Source organism: Macrosteles quadrilineatus, unplaced genomic scaffold (assembly GCF_028750875.1).
Source record: "Macrosteles quadrilineatus isolate MER2022 unplaced genomic scaffold, UCM_ALF_1.0 Scaffold_7__1_contigs__length_78375512, whole genome shotgun sequence".
Classification (NCBI taxonomy): Eukaryota; Metazoa; Arthropoda; class Insecta; order Hemiptera; family Cicadellidae; genus Macrosteles; species Macrosteles quadrilineatus.
The window spans coordinates 30438008-30464114 of record NW_026542600.1 but is presented as its reverse complement, the minus strand read 5'-3'; the positions used below and the strand labels follow the sequence as shown (position 1 = coordinate 30464114).

The 26107-nt window shown below is 34.2% G+C and overlaps 1 protein-coding gene across 1 annotated transcript in view; it reads left to right on the top strand.

Moving 5' to 3' along the window:
- LOC128998141 (dedicator of cytokinesis protein 7) overlaps window positions 1-25886 on the top strand; it is a 75540-nt gene extending 49654 nt beyond the window's left edge. The window contains exons 24-40 of the mRNA XM_054424144.1: window positions 459-640; window positions 1368-1501; window positions 2701-2877; window positions 5906-6032; window positions 6829-7010; window positions 8186-8320; window positions 11100-11252; window positions 11671-11829; window positions 13898-14074; window positions 15371-15631; window positions 16255-16349; window positions 16753-16924; window positions 17572-17752; window positions 18519-18664; window positions 20091-20217; window positions 21054-21180; window positions 23883-25886. Coding sequence (XP_054280119.1) covers window positions 459-640; window positions 1368-1501; window positions 2701-2877; window positions 5906-6032; window positions 6829-7010; window positions 8186-8320; window positions 11100-11252; window positions 11671-11829; window positions 13898-14074; window positions 15371-15631; window positions 16255-16349; window positions 16753-16924; window positions 17572-17752; window positions 18519-18664; window positions 20091-20217; window positions 21054-21180; window positions 23883-24027 — 2680 coding nt within the window. The 3' untranslated portion in view covers window positions 24028-25886. The remainder of the gene's footprint in view (window positions 1-458; window positions 641-1367; window positions 1502-2700; window positions 2878-5905; window positions 6033-6828; window positions 7011-8185; window positions 8321-11099; window positions 11253-11670; window positions 11830-13897; window positions 14075-15370; window positions 15632-16254; window positions 16350-16752; window positions 16925-17571; window positions 17753-18518; window positions 18665-20090; window positions 20218-21053; window positions 21181-23882) is intronic.
- Window positions 25887-26107: the final 221 nt, after the last annotated feature.

Below are 26107 nucleotides of genomic sequence, written 5' to 3'. Positions count from 1 at the left end.
ACAATGCACCACCATAGAAATGCTGGTGGCGCTGCCTACGAATTGACATGCAAAGCTCTCTTGGTTAGCATTCTGGGTTATAGTAGTATGTTTTCTGTGGTTCAAGGCACCTGCACTTAACCATTGACTGCATTATCATACAGTTTGTATTTCTCGCTACTCTTAAAATCTTAGCTGATTTGTGAATGGAGACCTCAAATGAGTGGTAGAGTATTGCTTTATCTCATGTTTTATAGTAACAGTATTCGAAGATATGTTTTTATTTTGTTGGTTATTTGTGGTAGAGGCTTAAAAAACATCAATGACCTTTTACATGCTTACAATGGGTATCATAATTTATCAGATCTTTTCACTTGTCCCACCTTGTCGATGCCAGTTTAGGCCTGGCAATTGAGACTTTACTGTATTGAACCCTGTTAAACACATTTCACACAGTTAACTTTTATGGATACTTTCAGGAATCCGAGCCTGCACATGAAAGCAGTGAACACAGTGAGAAACCTGATGACTTGTCATGACTCAGATTCAAGGTTTGCTGAGCCGGAGTGCAAGGCTCGAGTAGCAACTCTGTACTTGCCTCTGCTGGTTATAGTGATGGACATGCTGCCTCAGCTACACAACTGCAATGCAGACACCAGGGGTGAGTAACCTCAATTCCCTGTCACCATAAAATAGACGTCTGTGCAGTGATCTCAATGTTTTGTAGTACTAGTAACTTTTATGTTGTTTAAAGGATTATTGCTAATATTTTCCACCAATTCTTGTGAAATGAAAAATGTCTGCAATAATAATTGAAATTACATCGAGTCTACATCTCCAAAAATGAAATCAAAACAAGGAATAATACTGATATTTAGTCCTATTATAGAACATTTTCAGAGAGTAGATCGATAAGAAAATATCTTCAATCTATTTTCACAAATCTCATTAATTTTCTCACCAATCTACTCTCTACAGATGACCACTTAGAAAACAAAATAACAGAGCTATGTTATGTGACTTATTTTAATGTATATTTGGACTATAATTTTCTAAAGAAAGTTAGCTGAACTTAAACCTTTTCCAAAAATTTACTTACTGTATATGGCATTATGGAGTTAAGCCATAGTCATAGTCATATATTTATCGTCGTCTTGCTATTGCGGCAAAATCATGAGCATCTTTTGCGGCCATGAAGACGTCATCATCGTCTCCAGGTACAGCAGTAACATCGTCGTCGTCATCTGCGATCGTGGCAAAATCATCTTCCACGGCCGTGTAAACATCATCGTCTCCCGCAGTCACGGAAACATCATCGCGTAGACGTCATCACCATCTCCCGTGATCACAAAAATTAAGTTTCCAAGTTCATTTAATGTATTTTTTAGGAAGACTACAAATGCATGAAGATCTGCTAGAGCCAGCTGCTGGCATCAATCAGTCTGTGGCAATGGCTATCGCAGGCACCTCTATGTTTGGGATCAAAGTAACCCCTCCGGATAGAGTCAAACTGTTTCATCAGGTAACTTTATTTTATAAATCTATAAACTTAGAGATGGGCTTTGCACAGTGGAGATTTAACTCCAGTCATAAGTACTTTCATTTCAGTTTACTAAATCATGCCATTATTGTCATATTTTATCCCAGCTGAAATTATCCCTATATATTTAACAACACTGTGCTCTTACAATGTTGAGATGAACTATTTACAATAGACAATAGACAATAGACAATAGACAATAGACAAAATCTTTATTGAAATATTCCTAGAGAACATTCATGCGTCAGGTACATAAAATGTACAGTATGTACGTCATATATATATATATATATATATATATATATATATACATATATATGTACGTCAATATCAACAACAACAGAGAATCTTGGTCAAATTGTTAGAAAATCAGGGATTTTTCCAAGAATACTCCACATTGTAGGAACTTTGTCCTCAAATTTGTTAAATGTTAAGGAATATAAGAAAATTGTAAACGTTTAAGTAATGAAGATGAGTTGATGGTTAATGGAAACCTAACATCTGAATGGTACTTCCATCAAATAAAATAAAAATATCTTTATTCATATCTGTAAATACATATTTACATGAATAGTGTCAATCAAGTTAAATGTTTAAGATCTACAAAAATATTATACTTAAAGTTAAAAAAGACATCAAATGAATAAAGTGCCCTCTATATATAAAACTCTTTCAATTTCACTTTGAAACCTCTATCATCCTGCATGCTTATTATGTGGTCTGGAATGTGATTTAGATACCAGTCTATGAGGTTTGTTCTAGTTAATGATTTGGTAATACTACTTTATTATTATGCAATTCAATTCAAATTCTCTTTAATTAATTCAACCGGAGAAGGGCTAAGTGCATTGGAATAGGAAACACAGAGTATTAAAAACATATTGATTTTTCCCAATAAACTGCCGCCATTTTGAAACAGAAAAATATAATTCATTTCTGTTTTCGCGAAAATGTTTGTGTATTAAATACCTTTAAAATTATGTATAACATGACATATGTAATAAATAATAAATAAATATTTATGAAATATTGTAATGTGCTAAAATGGATTAAGTGTGAATTTTAGTACGTTACAAACTAATGCAAACTTCTCTGTGCACCATTTTTTCTGAAATTATGTAAATGAGGATTCTACTTTATGTGTGATAAAAGGCATTCAATTGTATGTTTCGACGTTACAGAATCGTAGGACAGGGTTGAGCAATGAAACGACACGTAACCTTCTCATCTGCTTCCTCTGGATTGTCAAGAACATGGACAGAGAAGTGTTGCGGCAATGGTGGCTAGATCTGCCTGTGGCTAGGCTACGTCAGTTACTGGAGGTGCTAAACATCTGTATCTCCTGCTTCGAGTACAAGGTGATATTACAATACTTTGCTACACACACTAAGTCCAACACATTCTATAAACCGACCCCCCCAATGGTGGCAATGGCAATATATATGTTATGATTGCAGAAGAGATAAGACAAACTCATTACTATATTAGGTACATGCTTCCTATTCTTCTCACACACATTTTTGTCGAAACTCCCAGTTCCATTCCTTTTTTTTGTCAATATTTTGTATCACCTTAATTTACCCTTTAAAAGAAATTCACATTCAGGGTTGCACTTATATAATACTAGCGAATGGTCCAATTCAATTCAATTTGTTTATTTACGGCAAAAACCATTGTACAATAAATATCATAATTATACATACAAAAATGCAAAGCTATAGAATTGGTAAAAGTACATGCTCACACTAGAATCAATAAGCACTTGAAACATAATAAATAAGAAGTTGTAATAAATGGCACTTGCATAGCAAATAACAAATCAATACAAAAACAGAACAAAAATTGGCAATTACTGAGACGAGAATGGTAGTTTTAAATAAGAGCAGAAGTAACATTTGGGAGATAAACAAGCAATAATATATACTAATTAAAATAAAATAAGTGAACAAAGGTGAGCAGCTAACATTCAAAAGACATACAATTTACATAAGACCTACAACTAAAATGACACAAGATGCATACAAATAATAATACTACTAAATAGTGCATACAAAAGTAAGTAGCAAGTTGACTCTGAACAAAAAGAAGCTAGCATTACAAGAAGACATGCAATAGAATGTACAGGTTATGTACAAAAGGCATAATACTGTTATGAGACACAAGATGCATAAAAATCATAATAACAAGACATATGAACAATATTAATAAATAGTGCATACAATAGTGAGTAAAAATCAGACTCTGAACAAAAATACCCCCGCCGCAGCAAACCTGCCGACTATAAGAATTTCCATTTTGTCTTAATTGATTTTCAATTAAATATATTTTAATAACATTAGGTTTAACGAGTACCTAGGTTTGCTGCTACAAGGAAACTAATAAATTGTGTTTTTTGTAAAATATTGATAGCTTAGTACAAAATAAATAAATTTGATCAAAATACAAAATATATCCATAAACAAGCAAACTACAACATTTGACGATATTCTTCATAAGAATAACATGGGAATTTTAAATTTACAATTTTTTTAATTTTCTCCGTTACTATTAACCGAACAAAAATACTTTTATATACTAAATTAATTGTTTTTTTAAGCTCTTTAAAAAGGTCTATAGAGAAATTGGAAAATTTTGTGTTTTGAGGGTCAAAAGTGAGAAAAACCAATTTTTACCCCATAAAACCCCCCATAAAGCCCCGTTCCCATGGTCCGATCATGCTGGTTCGCGTACTCATTCAAGTTTATCCTGCTTTACACCTTTAAACCAAATTTCATCAAAATCGGACAAAAATTACTCAAGTTATCGCGTTCACGGACGTTTATATATATATATAAGTCTATATATATATACATATATAAAAATTTGAACGAATGGTGTTTTTGGCCTCTGGGGACATCAAAATGAAAAAGTAAATCAGTCCCGGGTCTAGGTCTTACCGTGCCACCTACGGTAATAGCTACTTCCCTATAGGGAAATTCGCTAAAAAAAAAAAGCTAGCGCATCAAAAAAAAAAAAAAAAAATGTACAGGTGGTTACGAGCAAAGACATACAACTGAAATAAGACGCAAGGTGCATACGATATATAATAAACGAGACATAATAATAATAAATAGTGCATACAATAGTAACAAGTAGACTCAGACTCTTACCAAAGCTAGCATCACAAGAACAGGATCAACATTAACGAGAGATAATGTGTAATTTAACCAAGCTTGATCATAAAAAACACAAGGTGCAACACTATGTTGAGTCACTACATGCAAGGCTCACAACGCTCAAAAATGCATCTCTTCTGAAGACAGCATGACCAACTCCGAAGAACTCCAGGTGGGCGTTGTTTCCGAGACGCATCAGGCGAGGTACAGGACTCTGGTACATGTAGGAGGTAGGGTAGTGCAGCTTGGCACAACGGTCTGTCTGGAACCTGAAAGTTCAAGATTTGAAGAATCTCGGGGCAGTCTACCAGGTAGTTGACAACTTTGTAAAGGAAAATCAGGTCAATGCAATTTGTCTTGATGAAAGTGGCAGCAATTGTAGTTGAGCTGCAACCTGATCAGTATTTACATCTGAATAGCAAATCCCTGCTCGAACACCAACCAACCAGGCAAAGGAAGTGCTTTTGGACCATTTCCAAGGAATTAATATGGACAATTTGGAACGGAGACCATACATTGGAGCAGTATTTGAGAATTGGTCTCACCAAGGATACATACAATATCTTCAAAGTATTGGTAGAGAAAGCACCACTCCTTGAAATAAGGGCAATTAAACCCAGTGCAGAATTGGCCTTCTTGCATATTCTCTGTAACTTATGTGTTCACCTGGGTCCAAAGTAGGGGTTATGAACACTCCAAGATCTCTAGCCCCATTAACTCTTTTTAGCTGAATGCCTAGAATTGTGTAGTCATAGACAAGCAAGTTCTGAGATCTCCCAAATGACATAACTACACACTTTCCAGCATTAAGTTAAGCATTAAGTACATAACAACGGTATTAAGTAAGAGCTTCTTGGAGTTCATGTTAATGTTGTAGAGAAGATACTTTCTTGTAGATCTTGATATTGTCTTCGAATAAGAGATACTCGTAGCTCAACGGGTTACCAATGTCATTTGACAAACATACTGAACGAGATTGGTCCCAAGTGTGAACCCTGTGGCACACCAGAAGTCAAGTTCACAAAGAAATCTGGACTTTGAGGTTATTAGGTACCGAGTTTTGAGGATTTTACTTTTGATTTTAACAGTTTTACTGAAAACACTTAATCTTAATATGTATAACGCAAAATAATAATTATGTACATGTAAATTGTAAACACTTATGTTTTTAAGTTTAGGAACTAAGAAGGAATATTCAATTACTGATTCTGACAAATGCGCTTTTTCACAGGGCAAGAAGGTGATCAAACATTCCGTGCAACAATTCCACAACAAGACCTTGGACATAAAATCTCGTCTGGAGGATGTTATCTTGGGTCAGGGCTCGGCCAGGAATGAGATGATTCTGAGGCGCAAAGGTGAATTGTTAATATGTTTGGTTCGGACATTGGATGGCTTGGAAATCAGATTGTGTATTACTATAGATAAAACATACTCCCTTAGAGATTTTTCATCCTTATATAGAACAGCTGAAGCCAATTTTATTGTTAGTTCTGTACGTCCAACTGTAGAGGTCATGGTTTGTTTACATTTTGTTTCTTGTTATTTCAGCCTTTTAAAACCTCATTTAACCAAATAAAACGATATAATCATTAACAGTAACTGGTCTCCTAGTTATATCACCAAATAGTAAAGCACAAATCATGAAAATAACGCTAAAATAATAGAAACAAAATTTCCTCTACCTCAGCGATGAGTGTGTACGTACATGAACTAGACACGAAAAACAAGCTTCAAAGTTTACAATGGGATGAGAAGTCTACTTGTGTTGCTTAGTCTATGGTATTACTCACGATAATTTCTTTAAAGTGTATACCTTATATCTTAATGCACACAATTTATATGGAAAGGCTATGTCTCCATATTTGTATCTTGATGCAATGAATTTATGTGGCAAGGCCATGTCTCAGTGTTTGTATCTTGATGCAAAGAATTTATACGGCAAGGTCATGTCTCAGTGTTTGTATCTTGATGCAAAGAATGTATATGGCAAGGCCATGTCTAAGTGTTTGTATCTTGATGCAAAGAATTTATATAAAAGAGTAAATATTTTTTGGATTAATAGGAAAATGCCCATTATATATGCATATGAGCCCTGTTAGTGCCCATAGGCTTCATTATATAACATTTAAATATTTAATTTCAATGTCACAGAGAGAGTAGCGCCGTCGCCAGGTGACAGATTCAGATGGCGCAAGGAACAGATGGCGTACAGACCTGCTGAGCCGCCAGATAATCAGAGTCGCTTTCAGGCCGAGTCTGACGCTCACTTGGAGGGCAACCTCGCCTCGGAGGTTGGACTAGTCATACTGGACACCCTGGAGCAGATTGTGCAGGTACTACTGACATGATTGACTTGGGCAAAGTTCTTACTCAAGGTTGATCATTCTTTGACCAGATTGATTTTAAATAATGATTGTGTAAATTAGAGTGGCGAGCTCAATGCACATGCACACCGGAACCCACCCCAACCACTGTCACTTTTATTATTTGAAAGTCATTTCAACAATTGGTTGCTATTGGATTAATTTAATATCACTAGCGACTAGTGGTGTGACGCAAAGTGTTGTAGGAAGCCTTTACCTCATCCCTCCCTTACACCATTCTAATTGACACAATCCAAACAGTACACAGCGGACTCCTTCTTCAGACTCCTCAGGACCAAGGCCAGTCCAAATATTTTCCTGTCAAACCAACATCCCCTAGAACTCATTAAATTAGGAATGTCTAATACATACTATATTAATCACTCAAAAACTAACCCAAATATTTGACTTAATTTGGGACAGCAATGTATTTTAGACATGTGGTCACTGGTCTCAAATCTTTCCCACAAGATAAGTCGTTTCACTTCCTGCTAAACCGATTTGCTAATACAAATTTTCTGGTTAAATGTATGTCTAGTTAAACGTTATCTGGGTAAGACGGAGTTTACGGTAGTCTGGACTATCCAAACGGTCTTCTGTGCTATCCAAACCTCCCTGTTGACGATCAAGTAGACCAAGAAATCACTACTAGTTCCATGTGATATGACCGCACACTGCAGCGAGTACATCAAGAAAACCTCTTTCACCGCTCCTTTCTGTATCTGAAACGCACCAGGCTTTAGGCAACTGCACTAGACTTGCTTTCTTACTGTTCCAAACACTACAATTGCTCACAGTTTACTCACCTTATACCTGCCTACCTATCTGCTACCCTTCATGGCTTAGTTGCAGTGTGAACAGAAACCTGTGTCTGAGTGGATGTGTATCATATCGAGTGGACCTCATTTCTTATTTTAGAGTTGAATTTGAGTAGTTGTTAGAGTAGTTACTTTCCCTTTTACGGCTATTTTCTATGTTATTTGTGATGATAAACTTAAGGCCTAGACTAGGTTTTGTTACATAGAAACTAGAATCTTAATTGATAGTTAATTTAATGATTTTTGTTAATGTATACAGTGTTTTTTCCATTATTTTCCTTGACGTCAAACATTAAAACCTGTAATTAATGTTTCCTCTCTTGTCAGGTTTCGTCTCAGTCAGATCATCTGCAGTGTTTACTGGGGCCAACTCTCAAAGTTCTTCTTCACGCTCTCTCTCGCAACCAGAGTACCCTAGTCCTGCATAACATGTTTGCTACTCAACGGTCACTTGTGTTTAAGGTACTAAAGTGTATTGCTAGAAGGAGGGAAGTGTTACAGTAGTTTTAGTCTAAAATTAGTGATATTATAGGAAAACGGAGTACGCTGTGGGTGTGCGGCAAGTTAGCAACTCAAACTTTAAAAAAAATGTAAGCATGAAGTGTTTGATCCTTGTAATATCACAAAAATTTGAGGTGTTTGGACCGCTTTTGGAAGAGTTATTTGTGTAACTAGTTACTTGCTGCACACGAGAGCAATGTTTACGCACGAGCCGCAGGCGAGTGCAGAATGATCTCGAGTGCAGCAAAGGCCTTTTGCACTCGTGTTACACATTATATTTTTCCTACAGTCACTATAAAGCATATAAATAATTAGTCTTTCAAACACTATACAACACGTTTTTAGGTTCAGCTGGCAACACAAATAGGTGCCCTAGAGAAAGTAGTCCCAGGTCCGTATCACTCCGCTATTTTTTCCTCGGCAAGCAATGTGCTCCGTGACTTGAGAAAACAGTTCCGTATGTTTTTGTAATTTGAAGTGGTTTCCGCGCCTAAAAAAATGCTTTAAAGGTATTTTCTTGTTTATTAAGATCGTAGGAATGTTTAAAAAAAGTTTGAAAGAAAAGTCCAGAAAGTTCAGAAATACCGAAACACCGAAACTATAAACACGAAATGACAGGTTAAATCGTAGTTATAATAGTCAATCAGCTGCTCATAGTATTATCATCTTTAAGTGTTGCTAACCTATTTCCAAGCGTACACGGATTACGTGCATAATAGAACCTTGCTGTTTTGTGTTGTTTCGTTGGAATCCTGATGTGCGCCCAAGTATAAACCGTACGACAAAGTATAAATATTCAGCAATTAGCAGCTTTCTGTACTATAAACAGTACAAGGAAGCCAACTTTGTCAGGTGACTGTAGGAAAAGTATTTCGTGCTACTTCTGGCAAAATGTTACTAGCGTAGTATCTGACAATCAGTTGACTCTAAAGTCTTTTCTATATCTAAGTGATAGTATGAATGGCTAGCTTACCTGAATGGAGATAATCCCAATATGTGATGCATAAGGCTGGACCAACAGATGAATTCCTGATCAGCAGGAGCTTGTAAGCTTCAACCAAACTGTAATCGTAAGTGGACCAAAAGAAAGGTTTATTTGTTTATCGCCTATGAACAGTTTATCTTCACGTTTACGATCTACGTATTTTCTACGGTCTATATCAATAATTTATATCGAAATTGAACTAAATTAGTTTATCCTTTTTCCATGTTTTGTGTTCGTTTTCGTTTATCACACGTATATTCTCGTTCTGTCACTGATTTTTGTGTTTTTAAATTTCGATTAGAAATTTCCAAGTTTTATAATATAAATTTCCCCGACTTAATTCTATACCCGCCAGGTCTTCCCTGATCTAGCGGTGGCTTGTAGTTTGATTTATATTAATTCATTCAAAATGATAACTGCTCTATTTATTTAGTAAATGAACAATTACGTTAAATGATTGTTGTAAATTTGTCGTTTTAATTCCCCGAGACTTGTTAATAGACCACGCTAATTGATGTGATCGCGCATGACGTTTCCTAGACCACAGGAGACAATAATAATGTTCTCACGGGCGCAGGAGATGATCAGAATTTTGCCGCTATCACGGAAGACGAAGATAATGTCCACACGACTGCAGGAGATGTTCATGATTTTGCCGCGATCGCGCAAGACGAAGATAAAGTCAAAGATAATGTCTACACGGCCGCCGGATATGATCAGGATTTGGCCCAATCGCGTAAGAAGACCATGACATCCATGGGAGATGATAGTAATGTCTACATTACCACAGGAGATGTTCATGATTTCTTTGTCTGCAAGATGACATTAACGTTTTTGTGACCGCTGGGGTCAATAATGATGTCTACTGGATTGCGGGTGGTGTGCATGATTTTGCCGCGATCTTGCAAGACGACATTAACATTTCTGTGACAACGGGAGATGATGAAAATGTCTACACGGCCGCTGGAGATGATAAGAATTTTGCCGCGATTGCGCAAGACGACAATGACATTTCCTTGACTGGGGGAGTCCATGATGTTGTCTACTCGGCCGCGATAGATAATCAGAATCTTGCCGCGATCGCGGTAAACCACGCTTGTCAAAATAAATCGGATTACTGTAGTGCCGGAGTAATTCATCAGTCAAAACCATGGAACAGCTTTGTATGGACCCCTGGATTTTATCGGCTTCTGAGCAATTTGGGGAAGAAATTTTAGTGTGGCTGGTTCTAGGGGTAGGCCTTGATTGAGAATACAATTTTATTTATCCCTCAGAATTTACCTCACACATCTCACCAACTGACCACCAGATCAAGTACACTGAACTACTTTAAGTAACAGTTTTCTGTTGGTCAGAAAAATAAATTGATGTTTAACAACACCTCCAGTCAACACGCACAACTTTGCCAAACAATTCCTCTTTGCAATATTAACCCCCAATCACAGGTTCTGTGATTAGTTGTACTCCTAATGCAAAGATACAAACCCGAGATACAAAATACAAACTCTGATTTTGCACAACTCTTCTGTTATCTGTTTGAAAACCAAACTTGAAAATAATTTGTTTCTGTATTTTTAACTTATGTAGAGCCATGTTGATCATAAGTATATTTTCTAATAAAAGAAACACTCCCAACTGTTCTTCAAGTCCCATTTAGTATATTTAGCTGAAATGTGTCTCTGGGTTCTCTAATTAATTATATTTTTATGGAATCAACTTATGTAGTTTTGTTGATGGTTTAATCATTGTTTGCAGTTTCCCAACCTGTTGTTTGATGAGGAGACGGAGCAATGTGCTGATCTATGTCTGCAGCTGCTGAAGCATTGTAGTTCTCTCCTCAGTAGCATTAGGTCTCACGCTGCTGCCTCACTGTACCTGCTCATGCGACAGAACTTTGAGATCGGGAATGTACGTACTTAACCAATATATCAAACTTATGTTGTCATAAATCATATGTAGAACCAACCATTGACTATACACAGAATAGACTTGAGATCTTGCTTTCCAATAGTTAGCTTACAAGTTATTTAAAGACAAGATGTATTTTCCTTAGCAAATTTTTATATTTTACAAGCAACAAAGAAATGTACAGGTTGTAGAAAATTTGTGCTCCAAAGCATTGGATTGAAACCTTGTAAAATGTAGGCTTGTCTTCTAATTAAATTTGTACGGATGTGAATTTCAAACTGAGAAAAATACAAACACTCGTTTTCTGACAGTACAAAAATGTCAACCAAAATTCAATTGTTAATTTTTGTTTTGGAAACTTTTGCATGATAATTCTATAATACTTCTGCTCTAACTTTCTTAACATTTTTCGTTACAGAATTTTGCTCGAGTGAAAATGCAGGTCACAATGTCTTTAAGCTCCCTAGTGGGAACAAGTCAGAATTTCAGTGAGGCTTCCCTTCGAAGGTCATTAAAAACCATTCTGCTATATTCTGAAGAAGATTTGGAACTCCAAGATACTACTTTTCCAGAACAGGTACAAACTTACAACTTATTATCTTATTACAAAAATATTATAAAATAAATCTAGCCTAGATTATATTTCTTTGCAAATACTTTCTTATAAACCAATAAAACACTATGAATGTATTAAATAAATTTTTGATAAAACCTCAATAAATCTAAATGGTACCATTTTATATATATATATATATATATATATATATATATATAAAATGGTACCATTTAGATTATATATTAGATTATATATAATCTAAACAAAGATTATATAGATCAGATATATAATCAGATATATATATAGAGATTATATACGATTATATAGATTATTTAGATTATATATATATATATATATATATATATATATATATACATGGTGTCCGGTCAGTGTCAATCTTAACAATAGATGTCATTTTTAGATAGATATATAAAAATCCAAATAATAAAAAAATATACTTTACTACACAATTTATAAAGTAGGTTTTAAAAATATTCTGTGAAAATTTCAGCTCTCTTAACACCTCATAGAAACAAAATGGTGGCATAATGAATTTCCTTTATTAACTAATTATTTTAAATTTATTTATTTATTATTATTTTTATTAACTGGCGATGGATCACAGCTTGAATCATTTTAGACTCTACTTTTAGGTTTTTATAAGGCTATGTTCTAGTTTCCTGATGCAAAACCTTAATTCCCTAGAATGTGATAATACAAATATTTTACAAAACCAAAAACACCATTTTAAATGTTTTTAAGGTATCATTTTTCAACATGCCACCAATTTCTTTTTCAAGGGGTAGGGAGCTGAAATTTTTCCAGAATATTTTTTAAACCTACTTTATAAATTCTGCACAGTTTCAAAATTTTCGATGCATAAATATGCAAGTAATACAAAATCAAACAGTTATACCTCATTGTGGGACACCGTGTATATGTTTTTACATAACAACTACCATTATTTTTTGAAATCCTAATTTATCTTTCATTCTCCTACTGTTTGAGTTGGGAACATCAAACATCATTCAATCGCCTTATTATGTTGATTGACAGATAATTTTTTTAAACGCCTATAACCGGAGACCCTGTACAGTATATACATTTCTTTGTTTAACCCTCTCTCTGTCGCAAACAAGTTCCTTAAATGTCACACGGATTTTAACAATTTTGCAGGGTTAATTTACTTACAATTTTTAAACTTATTATTAGGAATAAATATGAACTATTGCATATCATTTTGTTCACCAAATTTCGGAGTATACTAATATATAATAATAATGACACTAACCTGGTACTAAAAACAATTTTCAGCATAGAAATCCTAAGTTGTTTATAAATAATTTTATTTATGGAAGTTTTCATTTGTCACCACTTCAACCCACTTCACCAAGAAACAATTTAAATATAACCAAACTTTAGGAAATAAAATATTGTTTTCAAAAAATGTTTATTGTCTAACCCTAAAAATATCTACACTATGTACAAAAACCTTACGTTGATCACAGCCAAAACACACAACTAACCTCACTAACCTACATTGCCAGTCTGACAGCTGAATACATCGCATATTTACTCATACCTAAATAATAATTAATAAAAACATTTGTCGCCAAACATACAAAGTGGTACTATAAGAAAGCTTATGATTTCTACGTTAAAATAGTGAAAAAATGATGCAGAAATTATTAAAATTATGCAAACGGGAGCATTCAAGTGAACGCTTGCTAAATGGATCGGAATTCCGACTTTGACAGTTCACAAATGGCGTAAATGCGTCGGAAAACCGGCGTGTAACAGAGAGAGGGTTAAAGTTCATTCATGGTGATGGTGAGATTATGTTATTTTGTTATTTAATATATTATTTTGGACATTGTCCATCATGATTAGTAAAGACCTTTAGTGAAAGATTTGAATTTGACTTAATGTGATGTAATATGTCTGTATTAATGTCTCAAATACATACTTGTGTGTATTTTTGATTTAGGTTTGTTTGCCAAACCTAACACCCTTCAATACATTTATATGCTAGGTCTGATTTTGAAAGATTCTGTCAAGAATGTAGCACTAATGCCTATATATTATTCAGGTGAAGGACTTGGTGTTCAATCTTCACATGATCCTGTCAGACACAGTGAAGATGAAGGAGTTCCAAGAAGATCCCGAGATGTTGTTGGACCTCATGTATCGTATAGCCAAAGGATACCAGAACTCTCCTGACTTGCGCCTAACCTGGCTGGCAAATATGGCTCAGAAACACATGGAGGTAACAGTGCTCTCAACAAACAGCCTCTATTCATTTTTTACTTTAAAATGTTTTATTCTTTAATAATTCCTTACAACTTATCCCATTACTAGAAGAATATTCACACAACGAACATTGGAGGGAGAGCACTTTGCTTAGAGATACATTAGGAAAGGAATAGATAAACACAACTAACTTATCCAAGAAAAGAGTTCCAGGCAGTTGATTGTATCAACAACACATGAAATAAAACACGATGAATATTTTGCCCCTACAAGTCAACGTAGTAGAATGGGCGCAACAAAACTTATCTGAACCGTCTAAATCAATCTTGCCAACAGACATCTTTCTAATCACTAATTATTTAATTGTTTGTTTTTTTTACCCTTTCAACTCTCCTACCGGCTGTGAGCCGACATTGGCCGTTTTGCAACCGTTTCACATTACGGCAAAAACTTTTTTTGAAAATATAAAAAAATTAAATTTTATTTGTTATTGTTAATAGGCTATAATTTGAAGTTAAAATACAGGTAGGTTTAATGATCTGCATAATAAATTAAACTTAGGACATGGTGGCGGAGCCCTAAAATGATAGGAGGTGAAAGGATTAAGGTTAAGAATAAAAATTGAATTCAGGTATCAAACAGGATTCATGTTTTCTTTATTTTTAATTTTTTTTTAGTTCAAATATTCATTTATCACCATATTTGTTATTATTTCAGCGAATCTAGGCCATCAACCAATAACCAAAGAAACAAAAAATATTATCTTACGAAATCAAACCAAAAAGTGTAACTAATAAATAAACTCAGGTCAAACCACGGTTTAAGCTTAAGCTTTTCCCTAAAGCTTAAGTCAATTATGACTCCCAGAATTGCATACCTCTTATTCTTATAGCTGTAAATTAGTATCTATCACTAAGCAAGCATGTAGTACCAGTTACAAACCATGTGTTTAAACCATCTATGGGAAGGAGGTCTGTGTCAATTTACTTGACAGCAAGTAAAAACAACTAATAAAAAACCACTAACTGAAAAATTCATCACAAAGCCATATATGTATATATACCTGTAACCCAGCTGGTAATGCTGCAAAGGGTTAACTATATAGCTCATTGTCAGAGTTACAGAGTGAGCACTTCTATGTCCTCACCTTAATTTGAACTGCACTTAATGCTTGAACCGCACCTAATTAGTTCACATTGGTCCCAAACCAGGATAACAAATTCTACTCCTTATGATGGAGCTGCATTCCATCCACTGCTGTTTTTGAATGGTGATTAAAGTCTTGTTTAAACTGCAATTGTTAATGTTGCAGCACAACAATCACACAGAAGCAGCAATGTGCTTGGTTCATTCTGCAGCCCTTGTGGCAGAATATCTACACATGCTAGAAGACCAGCCTTATCTACCCAAAGGTGCTGTTAGTCTGGAAGGGGTTACTCCTAATGCCCTAGAGGAATGTGCTGTTTCCGAAGATGTGCTTAGTCCTGAAGAAGAGGGTGTTTGCCTTGGCAAAGACTTCACTGAGAGTGGACTCATTGGATTGTTAGAACATGCTGCTAACTCCTTCTATTCGGTAATTTTACAAAATTCCCAGTTAATTTTCTATAGATATATTTTTATCAAGTCTACTTTTTACAAAAAATTCAAAATAAATATTTTTGTTTTGGAAATTAGTATGTGTACTTGTTTAAAATTCAACTATATTATATATTTTTTTTTGTCACTTTTTTTTATTCCATAACAATTGGTAAAATAATTTCCCCAATAGTAATAATAATGAAGTTTTGGATTAAGTCTCTGACTCCTACTCAGAATATAGGAACACTCACACAGTGGATCTCTGATAAGCCAAATAAACTAAATTTAATAACCAAAGCCTCCAACGTGCGAATCAAACTCCCTCTAAAGTTTCTTCATTCGTAGGCTTATGCGGCCGGTGTCATCTCTGAATTACTCTTCCAGTGAGAGGTGCGTCAAATTGGTTTTGTACATACTTTAATTACCAACTTGATGCGGTTCCTACGGGAAGACCAAGAATTCCCTCGAAAGTTAATTGAGCGAAGAATTACTTTAATCAATTAATTCCCCTAATAATATTATAAGTCAGTAATATGTGTGCTAAATGTAAACATTCTTTAAATTAAATGATTTTGGGTTAAGTAGTTGAAACCATGTGTATTATAATGTGTTTTGCAGGCAGGGATGTATGAAGCTATGAATAACGTATACAAAGTTATGATCCCCATCACTGAAGCTAACAGGGATTACAAGAAGCTCGCCAACATCCATGGGTGCGTACTATTTGTCTCCCGGTTTATTAAGGATTTTACACTTTTCAGACTTGTAAGCTTAAACTAAAGATTACTTAAGTCATATGATTTATTACATCCCACGCTATAGATATAAGTCAAAGTCAAAGTCAAAACATTCTTTATTCATTGTTTTGTAGCGTAAGTACATTGAACATGCGTTAATGTACCCTAACATATGTATAAGGCCTGATGTGTGAGATGTCACAGCTACAATAGATCATTTTCTATATTTTTGCTTTTAAAGTACTATATTTCCAAGAACACTACTTCAATAAATCCTTTGTTTTTTTTCAATAATAAACTCTTCAAGTATTTGCCTCGTGGTTAAAGTATGTTTTAACAGTTACCATTTCTCTATGGGGATATTATTTTTTGATTTCAGCAAGTTGCACGATGCCTTTAACAGAATGGAACAGTTGCAAGGGAAGAGGGTTTTTGGCACATATTTCCGTGTCGGTTTCTATGGTTCAAAATTTGGAGATCTAAATGGAGAGGAATTCATCTACAAAGAACCAACCCTTACCAAGTTGCCAGAAATATTCAGTCGACTAGAGGTGAGTTAGTTGTCCAATTATTTCAAAGTTAAATAAAAATCTAAGAATTTCAATCCTATTTTTAATTACTGTATTTAGTTCACAACTCTTGAAAAACAAATTTTAAATTTAGAAAAAACTGTTTACCAAGCTATACTTTCACTTTTATCTGCACATTGATTAACCCAAGATTATAAGCGCTATCGTAAATATGCTTTTGTATATAAATAGATTGGAATTTACTCAATAGTCAATAGACACTTTATGACACTACCATAGAGTAAGGGTAGTGACAAGGGTCGGGTAGTGTCAACAAGGTGTAGTGTCTGAGGGTCGCTCAGACTGTCGACACAAACCACATGACAATAAACATTTTGTTTTCAACAATGTCAAAGGCATTCCTTTCTCCCATATGACCTGCTTTGCTCAGTAAACGTGGAATCAAATCTAGTCATGTATTTTATAATTGAAAAATAAAGTTCGGAGTGAATAAAAAATGAAAGTGCTGGAAAAATGCCGGAGGTTCTCTGCAAAATACACATAACAATCTGATTCTCAACAGCCATTTCAGTCATACTATGAGTTTTAGTCTAATTGAAGTGTAAGCAAACAAACCAACTAGATCATATAGAAAATTCCTCTGACACCCTGTGTTTTATATTTTGCAGAACTTTTATGCTGAACGCTTTGGACCTGACAACATGGTAATCATCAAAGATTCCAATGTTGTGGACCCTAACAACCTAGATCCAGACAAAGCATATATTCAAATAACCTACGTGGAACCTTACTTTGAGCCATACGAATACAGATACAGGTTAACTCATTTTGATCGGAACTTTAACATCAGTAAGTATCAGTTCATCAAACTTATTCTACTTGAATTTAGTCAATACTTGAATATCACTTCGTTGGAAAAATTGAATTTAAAATTTTTAGGGTTTTTGTTAATTGGGTTATGAGGAACTATGTGAATAATTCAACCATACATTTATATAGACTGATCAAACATTTATCATCAAGGTCCTGATCCAACTGTAGTCGTGGATAAATTAAAATACACCCAGTGGTTAGACCTGTTCCAAACTGGCTATTGTTCAGAGGTTCAGCTACGGCTCCCTTGTCATTGCCCCCCCCCCATTGAACCCCCTTACTTGTTGTGGATAGAAATATGTTAACACTGACTAATTTGTGTGTAATTAGGTATTGGATTGACAACAAATTTGAGAGAAACTACATTATTGTATTGTTTTATTTTTATTTTTAATATGACTAATAGTCGACTTGGATCCAAATTTTGTCCATATATTGGTAAGACAATTAATGCACATGTATGGTTTTAAATCATACCCATCTACTAGACTGCAAGCATCTGAAAAACAGTACTGTGTCACATCTACAGAGATTTGTGTTTCTGCAGAGTGATCATATTTATGATTAGACCAATTAAAGTTTTGCATTGTAAAATCTTTTTATGTCACCTCCTAGAAGTACCAAATCACTGTCAAGTTATAACCTTGACAGGTGCAGCATTCAATGGTCCATGCATTGAATTTTATATATTGTCAAAGCTTGAAATTTTTAGCACTATGATTTATTTTGCCTATCTTTGCAGAACGTTTTGTCTATGCCACACCATTCACTGCCAGTGGTAGAGCACATGGAGAGTTGCATGAACAGTATAAGAAGAAAACAATCTTACAAACAGCAAATCATTTCCCTTACGTGAAGACCAGGATTCAAGTTGTGCACCGGAAACAAGTGAGTATTTGTTTTATATCATATAAAGGAAAACAGTTGTCTTTTTGTCCAGCCACAATTGGTGACACATTTCACGATAGCCTGTTTACAATAATAAGAAAAGTGGAAAACTGTTTATTAAGGTAGGAGAACTTATGCAACATGCAATCACAAATAGAAAAAATGCAACTAGTGGCGTTTTCTGGTTTTTAGTTTGGCCTAGGGCTTTAATTTCATATTTTATTAACCTATGTGCAATGTTTAGATGTAAAAGTTTTGTGTAGTAATTGACAAATCCCTTAGCTAAACTTCACATTGTTTTAGCTGATGATTACACCATTTTGTTAAAACATTTCCCAACCTCCACATACATGTAAATAATCTAGAGCTGATTAACGGTTTGGTGAGAATATATTGAATATTTTAGACACACATTCATGAAGAGCGCAAAACGTCAAATACCAGCAACATTAGTAATTTTATCTTTCATAAGTTTCTGTTTTACTAATCCAGGGTTTCCACACAACGGGAATTCCAGGAATTAAACTTAGTTTTATAGTGGCATGAGTTTGCTGGGAAATTCGTAAAAAAATATGAGGATGCTTTCCTGTAATAAAATATTGCGAAATAATACTGAAATAATAAAATGTAAAAGTAACAATAGGATATTGGGGGGACCAAACGTGTACACGCAACGCGGCGTTAAACGCACAGTCTTTGAGTTAAATGTGTCTATGTCTACATGTGTCAACAACCACATATAAGGTGTAATTTGTTTGTTGTGTAATGTTTGTGTTCAATTTTAAATTTTAAATTGTATGAAAAAATATAGAAGATGATAAACCTGAAGATGTGGCAGTCACCACGAAACATTTTTGTTTGAACAAATACCCTAGGATATTTTTAAGGTAATGAAATTCTATTTATCAACAAAATATTTGATGGAGTGGCAGCTGTGTACATTATAAGCAGCCCCATCCAGGTTGATGACCTGATCATGCGTGAACGAGTTATGCACGTGTCCTAAACAACCGTCTGTAGGATCCTTGAGTGTTGCCAACGCCGGCGCAATGATATCTCTATTGGATTGTGGATACCAATCACATTGTTACCTGTTAGTTAATATCCATCAGAGGTTTGTTGTTAATCCCATGGTGAATATAGTAATTGTAATTAATTGCGTTGTACACAATTACCTGTATATAGAACTTGTAATATTTCCGTACAAAAGTTATAAGACTTATAAGCATTTAATTAATCAGCAGAGAAATATCCGGGAATTCTTAAAGTACCGGTGGGTAAATCTGGGAATCATACAGGCATTTTTAAAAGTCAGTTCTGTAGACAACCTGTAATTACATAACAAATACTTTGCATCAGAAGTCTTTTATTTCAGATGTTGTTTAATACCATAGTTAATAATAACAAAATGTACCCTATTTTTCAGATGGTTTTAACTCCTATTGAAGTAGCCATTGAAGACATTCAGAAGAAGACAGTTGAGCTAGCTCACGCTACCCAGCAAGATCCTCCTGACCCCAAAATTCTTCAGATGGTCCTTCAAGGCTGTATAGGTAAAGTTGATAAAGAATGTAGTTCCTGTAAACATCTTTTACAAATTTACCTAATGTTTTATTTTGCAACTATACAGCTGTCAATAACATAAAAAAAAATTGAACGGAACTGTAATGTATCCATTACAAAACATCAATTACGCAGTGAAATATTAACTGCACTCTATCTGACTGATCATAGGACAGGAAAATAATAGTTATATATAATAGTTATTGAAATTAAAGAATAGTTTTTAAAACTAGGTAATGTATAAGGCTAAAACTAGAAAAATATATTAATCATTAAAACTAGTCACAGGTACATTTAGTTCTGAGCATAAAAATCCTAGTCAATAGTCTCTATTCATATTGTCAAATCTTCATCAATAGGTTAAATTGGCAAAAATTGTGACCAACGTTTTGGATGCGTTCAATTGTAGTTGCTCTTCATATGCAAAAAGAAAACGTCTTTTGTACCGCCTCATGATGGCTCCACATACTGTAGGAGCAGAAACTAGTTGCATTTTTAATTTAAATGGATTGCCTAACAACATTTATTTAAACCTTATTTAATTTGAGTAAAAGTCTGATCAGGCAAATGGTAATTCGCTTAGTGTGGAGGTTTGCTGTGGGGGGGTATTTTTGCATTATTTTGTGTGTTGCAAGATGGATTATTTTAAGGCATATGTCAAATAGATCTGCTGATTAATCACTATGAATAAAAACATTTCTAGGTATACTACTATAGGTGTACTATAATACACATGTATATTAGTTAAAGCAGGTAGTGAGGAGATAATTGATGAGAATCAAATCTAAACTTCTTTTATTTGCTAAAAATATTTTAACAATTGCAGGCACTACAGTCAACCAAGGACCAATGGAGATGGCTGTGGTTTTTCTGTCAGAATTTGCTGATGGTAAAGGAACCCCAACCAAACTGCAGAACAAACTCAGATTGTGCTTCAAAGACTTCTCTAAAAAGTATGTTTGAGTAAAATTGATAATAGTATTATTTAACAAATTCTACAATGTTTCAGTAGGTAAATCTGTTAAGTGTGTAAGATAGTTGTGTGTTTTATTTGTTATAAATAAAATACCATACTTAGTACAGTACTTTAAAGCATTACCTGTCCACAATGGTCACAATACAAGTCATAAACTAATCAATCTGTGACAGCTATAGGCTTCAAATATGTTAAATTAACGTCTATATTGAGGCACAACTCGTTTTCTATCAAGGGACTTATGAGTTATTTATTATCGTAAAACTTTAAATGCTACAGTCATGAGACACTGAGAATACTAGGCTACAAGAGAGGAATTGGGAATCAACTCCCAGGGAGAAACTAAGCTTAATGTTTCTTGTGTTTTACCAGTTCAATTCAGTATTTTCTCTCTTAACCAACTCTCACTGGACTGGGCTTAGGGTATTTTAGATATCTTGTAAATTAAAAACTCAGCGGCATTCATTAAAAGCTTAGTTTGCAATGATTCCTTATAGTATACAGGGTGTCCCGGAACTCTATACCAATATTTTAGGGCATTGCTCCTGGGTAAGAAACATACCTAAATATCAAATTTAAATTGTCCGGAAGTCCTTAGTTACTCACACAGCCGCCATTTTTTTTTTTAAGTTATAAATTTTTTTCTAAAGAATGGTTAAACATACAAAATTGAAACTTTGCACACACATTTATGACAACTAGACAAAGCTACCAAAAAATTAAGAAGATTTTTCAAATTCATAAAACAAAATGGCGGCCATTTTAACTTTTGTTTCCTAAATAAATCGAAAACCGTTGATTTTACAAAAAATTTACAATTATAACTTTTTTAAGGCAATTTTATTACAAATCGATTGACACTTAAAGATTGGACGAGTATTAACTGAGATATGGTAGTTTTAGTGAGGTTAGTTGCAGCGCATGCTGAAAACGGTCACGTATCACTAAAACCACCATATCTCAGTTAATACTCGTCCAATCTTAAAGATTAAGATGTCAATCGATTTGTAATAAAATTGCCTTAACAAAGTTATAATTATAACATTTTTGTAAAATCAACGGTTTTCGAGTTATTTAAGAAACAAAATTTAAAATGTTTTTGTTTTATGAATTTGAAAAATCTTCATAATTTTCTGGTAGCTTCGTCTAGTTGTCATAAATGTTTGTGCAAAGTTTCAATTTCGTATGTTTAACCATTCTTTAGAAAAAAAATTAATAACTTAAATAACAAAATGGCGGCTGTGTGAGTAACTAAGGACATCCGGTCAATTTAAATATGATATTTAGGTATGTTAATTACCCAGGAACAATGCCCTAAAATATTGGTAGAGAGTTCCGGGACACCCTGTTTATAGCTTAGGTCTACTCAAGTAACAATGAAAAAATGCTAAGTAATCATGTTGGTGACATAAATCTTCAAATTTACTCTACTGTAGGAAAACTGTGTCTAATATATACTTTGCATGAAGAAAAACACACAAATTTAAATTGGCATGACTCTATTTCATCACGTTGAGAAGTATGAAAACCAAAGTCAAATTTATAGATTCCTGGACAAATTTTGTTAAGCCAAGTTTCAAAATATAAGTTACATAAAACCTACCTATTTTTGTGTGGGGAGAGGATTTTAATTGAGAGACGATTTATCAAGGGTATCCACAAAACAAAAAAATTCTGACCCGCAGACCCCTAGTTTAATCTGATGTAACTGAATTTTGCAGGCACGAAGTCTCAATCTTTTACGGATAACATAGATTTAGGTATGTTCAACTGAAGACTTTGTTGGGATATCCATGCACCTGTTTTGCGCATGCCAAGGTCAACATTTCCTCCCTTGCTACATGGGAAACAAAATTTAGTCATTTTAACTTATATTTGACGTATAAAACTTTTATTTACCTTGATTAGAACCAAAACAATTACCATTTAAAATCCTGGCAATCGTTTGTGGACACCCTGTATAATCATTTAACAAAGTTTAATACAGAGTTTGTACAGAGTGTCCCACAAAGAGGTTGAGACGTTTGATTTTATATTACCAGCCCAAATATGCTCCAAAAGCTTTGAAACTTCAAACTTGGCACAGTTTATAAAGTCGGGTTTGAAAATATTCTGTAAAAATTTCATCTACTTAATATTTGTAAAAACAAAATAATAGTATATTGACAAATTTACCTATTTGTTTTATGCCAAAATTACTTTCTATTAACTGATTCATTTAATGTTTAATGTGTTGCAGTTTTGACACTTATTGTTGATTAAAGAATATTGCTTGAGCCATAAAAACCTCTAGTGCAGTTCTACTGAAACTCACATTAGAGGAATGACTTTTATTTACCGGTAATGTTTAACAACACAAGAAATGTTGTGTGTGTGATATTGATTTGGCGTTGTTTTAGAAGCAGTTATACAATTTCAGGTGGCCTACCCGAGAGTTAAACCATCTAGAAGTCCAACAATAATCAAGGGGACAATTTTTTTGTTAGAAACTGATTGTGTTAAAACAAATTATAGGCTAAATGAGATATTAATACCAAATCAAACATCTAAACCTCTTCATGGGACACCCTATTTACCTATTGGATCTCTTGCTAGCCCTTTTCTTAACTTTTGTGGAATTGCTCAAGAACAATGCCATGGATTAAGCTGTATGTGCTCACATTGATTTGTGTATTTCAGGTGTTCGGATGCTCTGAGGAAGAACAAAAACCTCATAGGGCCAGATCAACGAGACTACCAGAGAGAGTTAGAACGCAACTATCATCGGTTCAGCGATCGACTAGTTCCACTCATCACATTGCGCAACAAACTTCCTCACACATAAATAGCTAGTGTGTCCTTATCTACTTCTGATTTTCATATTTGAAAGAATAGTTTTTCACCAAAGCAATTAGGAGACTCGCACAATAAATAATACTTATTTTTTAATTATGTATATATAGTTTTTAAGTTTTTCCTAAGTTTTTTATTACTTTAAACATTTGTTGATTCATATTTTAGTAAAATTGTACTTAACTCTATTTTTATAGTCAGTAAGGGTGTATAACACTGGTTTAGTGAAGCTGGCTTTAATAAAGAACAAATTGAGTTTTATTTATTTTTTTATTTGAGTTATAGCGCTCTAGACCCGACATATATATATATTTTCTGTATATTATTTAAATTTACTTAGACCTGTCAAGATATAGCAATGTAGCCTATGTCATACAGTTTTGTTTGTTTTTAGTTTTATACTGGTAAAATTGATTAAATTTGCCAATTAGTACTTTTATAATGCATTACACTATTGGTGTGTGTTGTGGCTGGACGATCAGCGTAATCCACCCTCTGTCCTGAAGACCCTCTGTCCTAAAAACCCTGTGATCTAGAGATTGTCTGTCCTGGAGACTGTCTGTCCTGGAGACCGCCTGCCTTACAGACCTTCTGTCCTCGAGACCCTTTGTCCTATATACCCTCTGTCCTAGAGACTGTCTGTCCTGGAGACCGCCTGCCTTACAGACCTTCTGTCCTCGAGACCCTTTGTCCTATATACCCTCTGTCCTAGAGACTGTCTGTCCTGGAGACCGCCTGCCTTACAGACCTTCTGTCCTCGAGACCCTTTGTCCTATATACCCTCTGTCCTAGAGACTGTCTGTCCTGGAGACCGCCTGCCTTACAGACCTTCTGTCCTCGAGACCCTTTGTCCTATATACCCTCTGTCCTAGAGACTGTCTGTCCTGGAGACCGCCTGCCTTACAGACCTTCTGTCCTCGAGACCCTTTGTCCTATATACCCTCTGTCCTAGAGACCCTCTGTTCTCGAGACCCTCCGTACTAAAGACCCTCTGTCTCCTGGAGAACTGGATAAAAATCCTGCAAACCACAAATGGTAATTTACTGAGTGATAATGTCACCCAATAGATAAGATTAAGCCTTAAGCTTGATAGATCCACTAAACAAATAACCAAAATATAAGTCTCTCAGCTAAAGAGGTTTTTACTACATTGGAGATCTCTCTTCTTTGAAAGGCCAAGTGATTAATTTTCACAAAATTGCTGTTTTGTAAAATAAATTATACATAGGCTAGGCTTGACCAAGCTTTTTCAAACATTTTTCCTATGTTTCAGCATCTTATCCTTGGAAATTTATCAACAGCCATCACCTAAATACCACCATTGTTTCTTAATTCAGGCTATACTTGATAAAAAATGTCAATTTATTTTAGTATCTTGTTTATAATTTACATTTTCAAGCTAATATTTTATATAACATGTGTATGTCTTAAATGTGATCAGTTACTTTACCAGAACTAAAAAACTCTTATTCCTGACTTATAGATTCCTTTTTGTCCAGTCAGTCGTGCAGACTTATATTATTAAAATATATTTTATTAAAGCCAAAAAGAAACACCTTTATCAGCTATATTTTATTAAGTTCTTATTATTTGATTAAAAGTCAAATTTTTACATTTTTGTATTGTGCATTTTTATTGTTTATTTTTTACAAATATATAATTAAAACCCAATGTGGGTGATGTATTGCATGAATTATTTTATGATTGTATGTCTAGTTCACAAATGAGCTTTTTACATGACAAATGTAAGTTTTCTAATTTTACTGTCAAACTTAATCAGGAACATTAATAGTTTTAATAAAATATGAAGATATTTTGTCATGTTTTGTGGTAATGCTTTGCTTAATAAAACCAAATATAATAGTGATTTTATACAGTTTATTCTATTTGCTACCTCCATTAAAATAATTTTTTTTATAATAAAGTGTATACAGGCCTACTAAATAATTAAAAATTTTTGAAACATGTTTTCAAAGGTTAGTTTAGTTAGGACTTGTACTTCAGATATTAGGCATAACAACTTACCTAACAGCTAATGACACACGGTTTATTGAATATAATAACTACAGTAG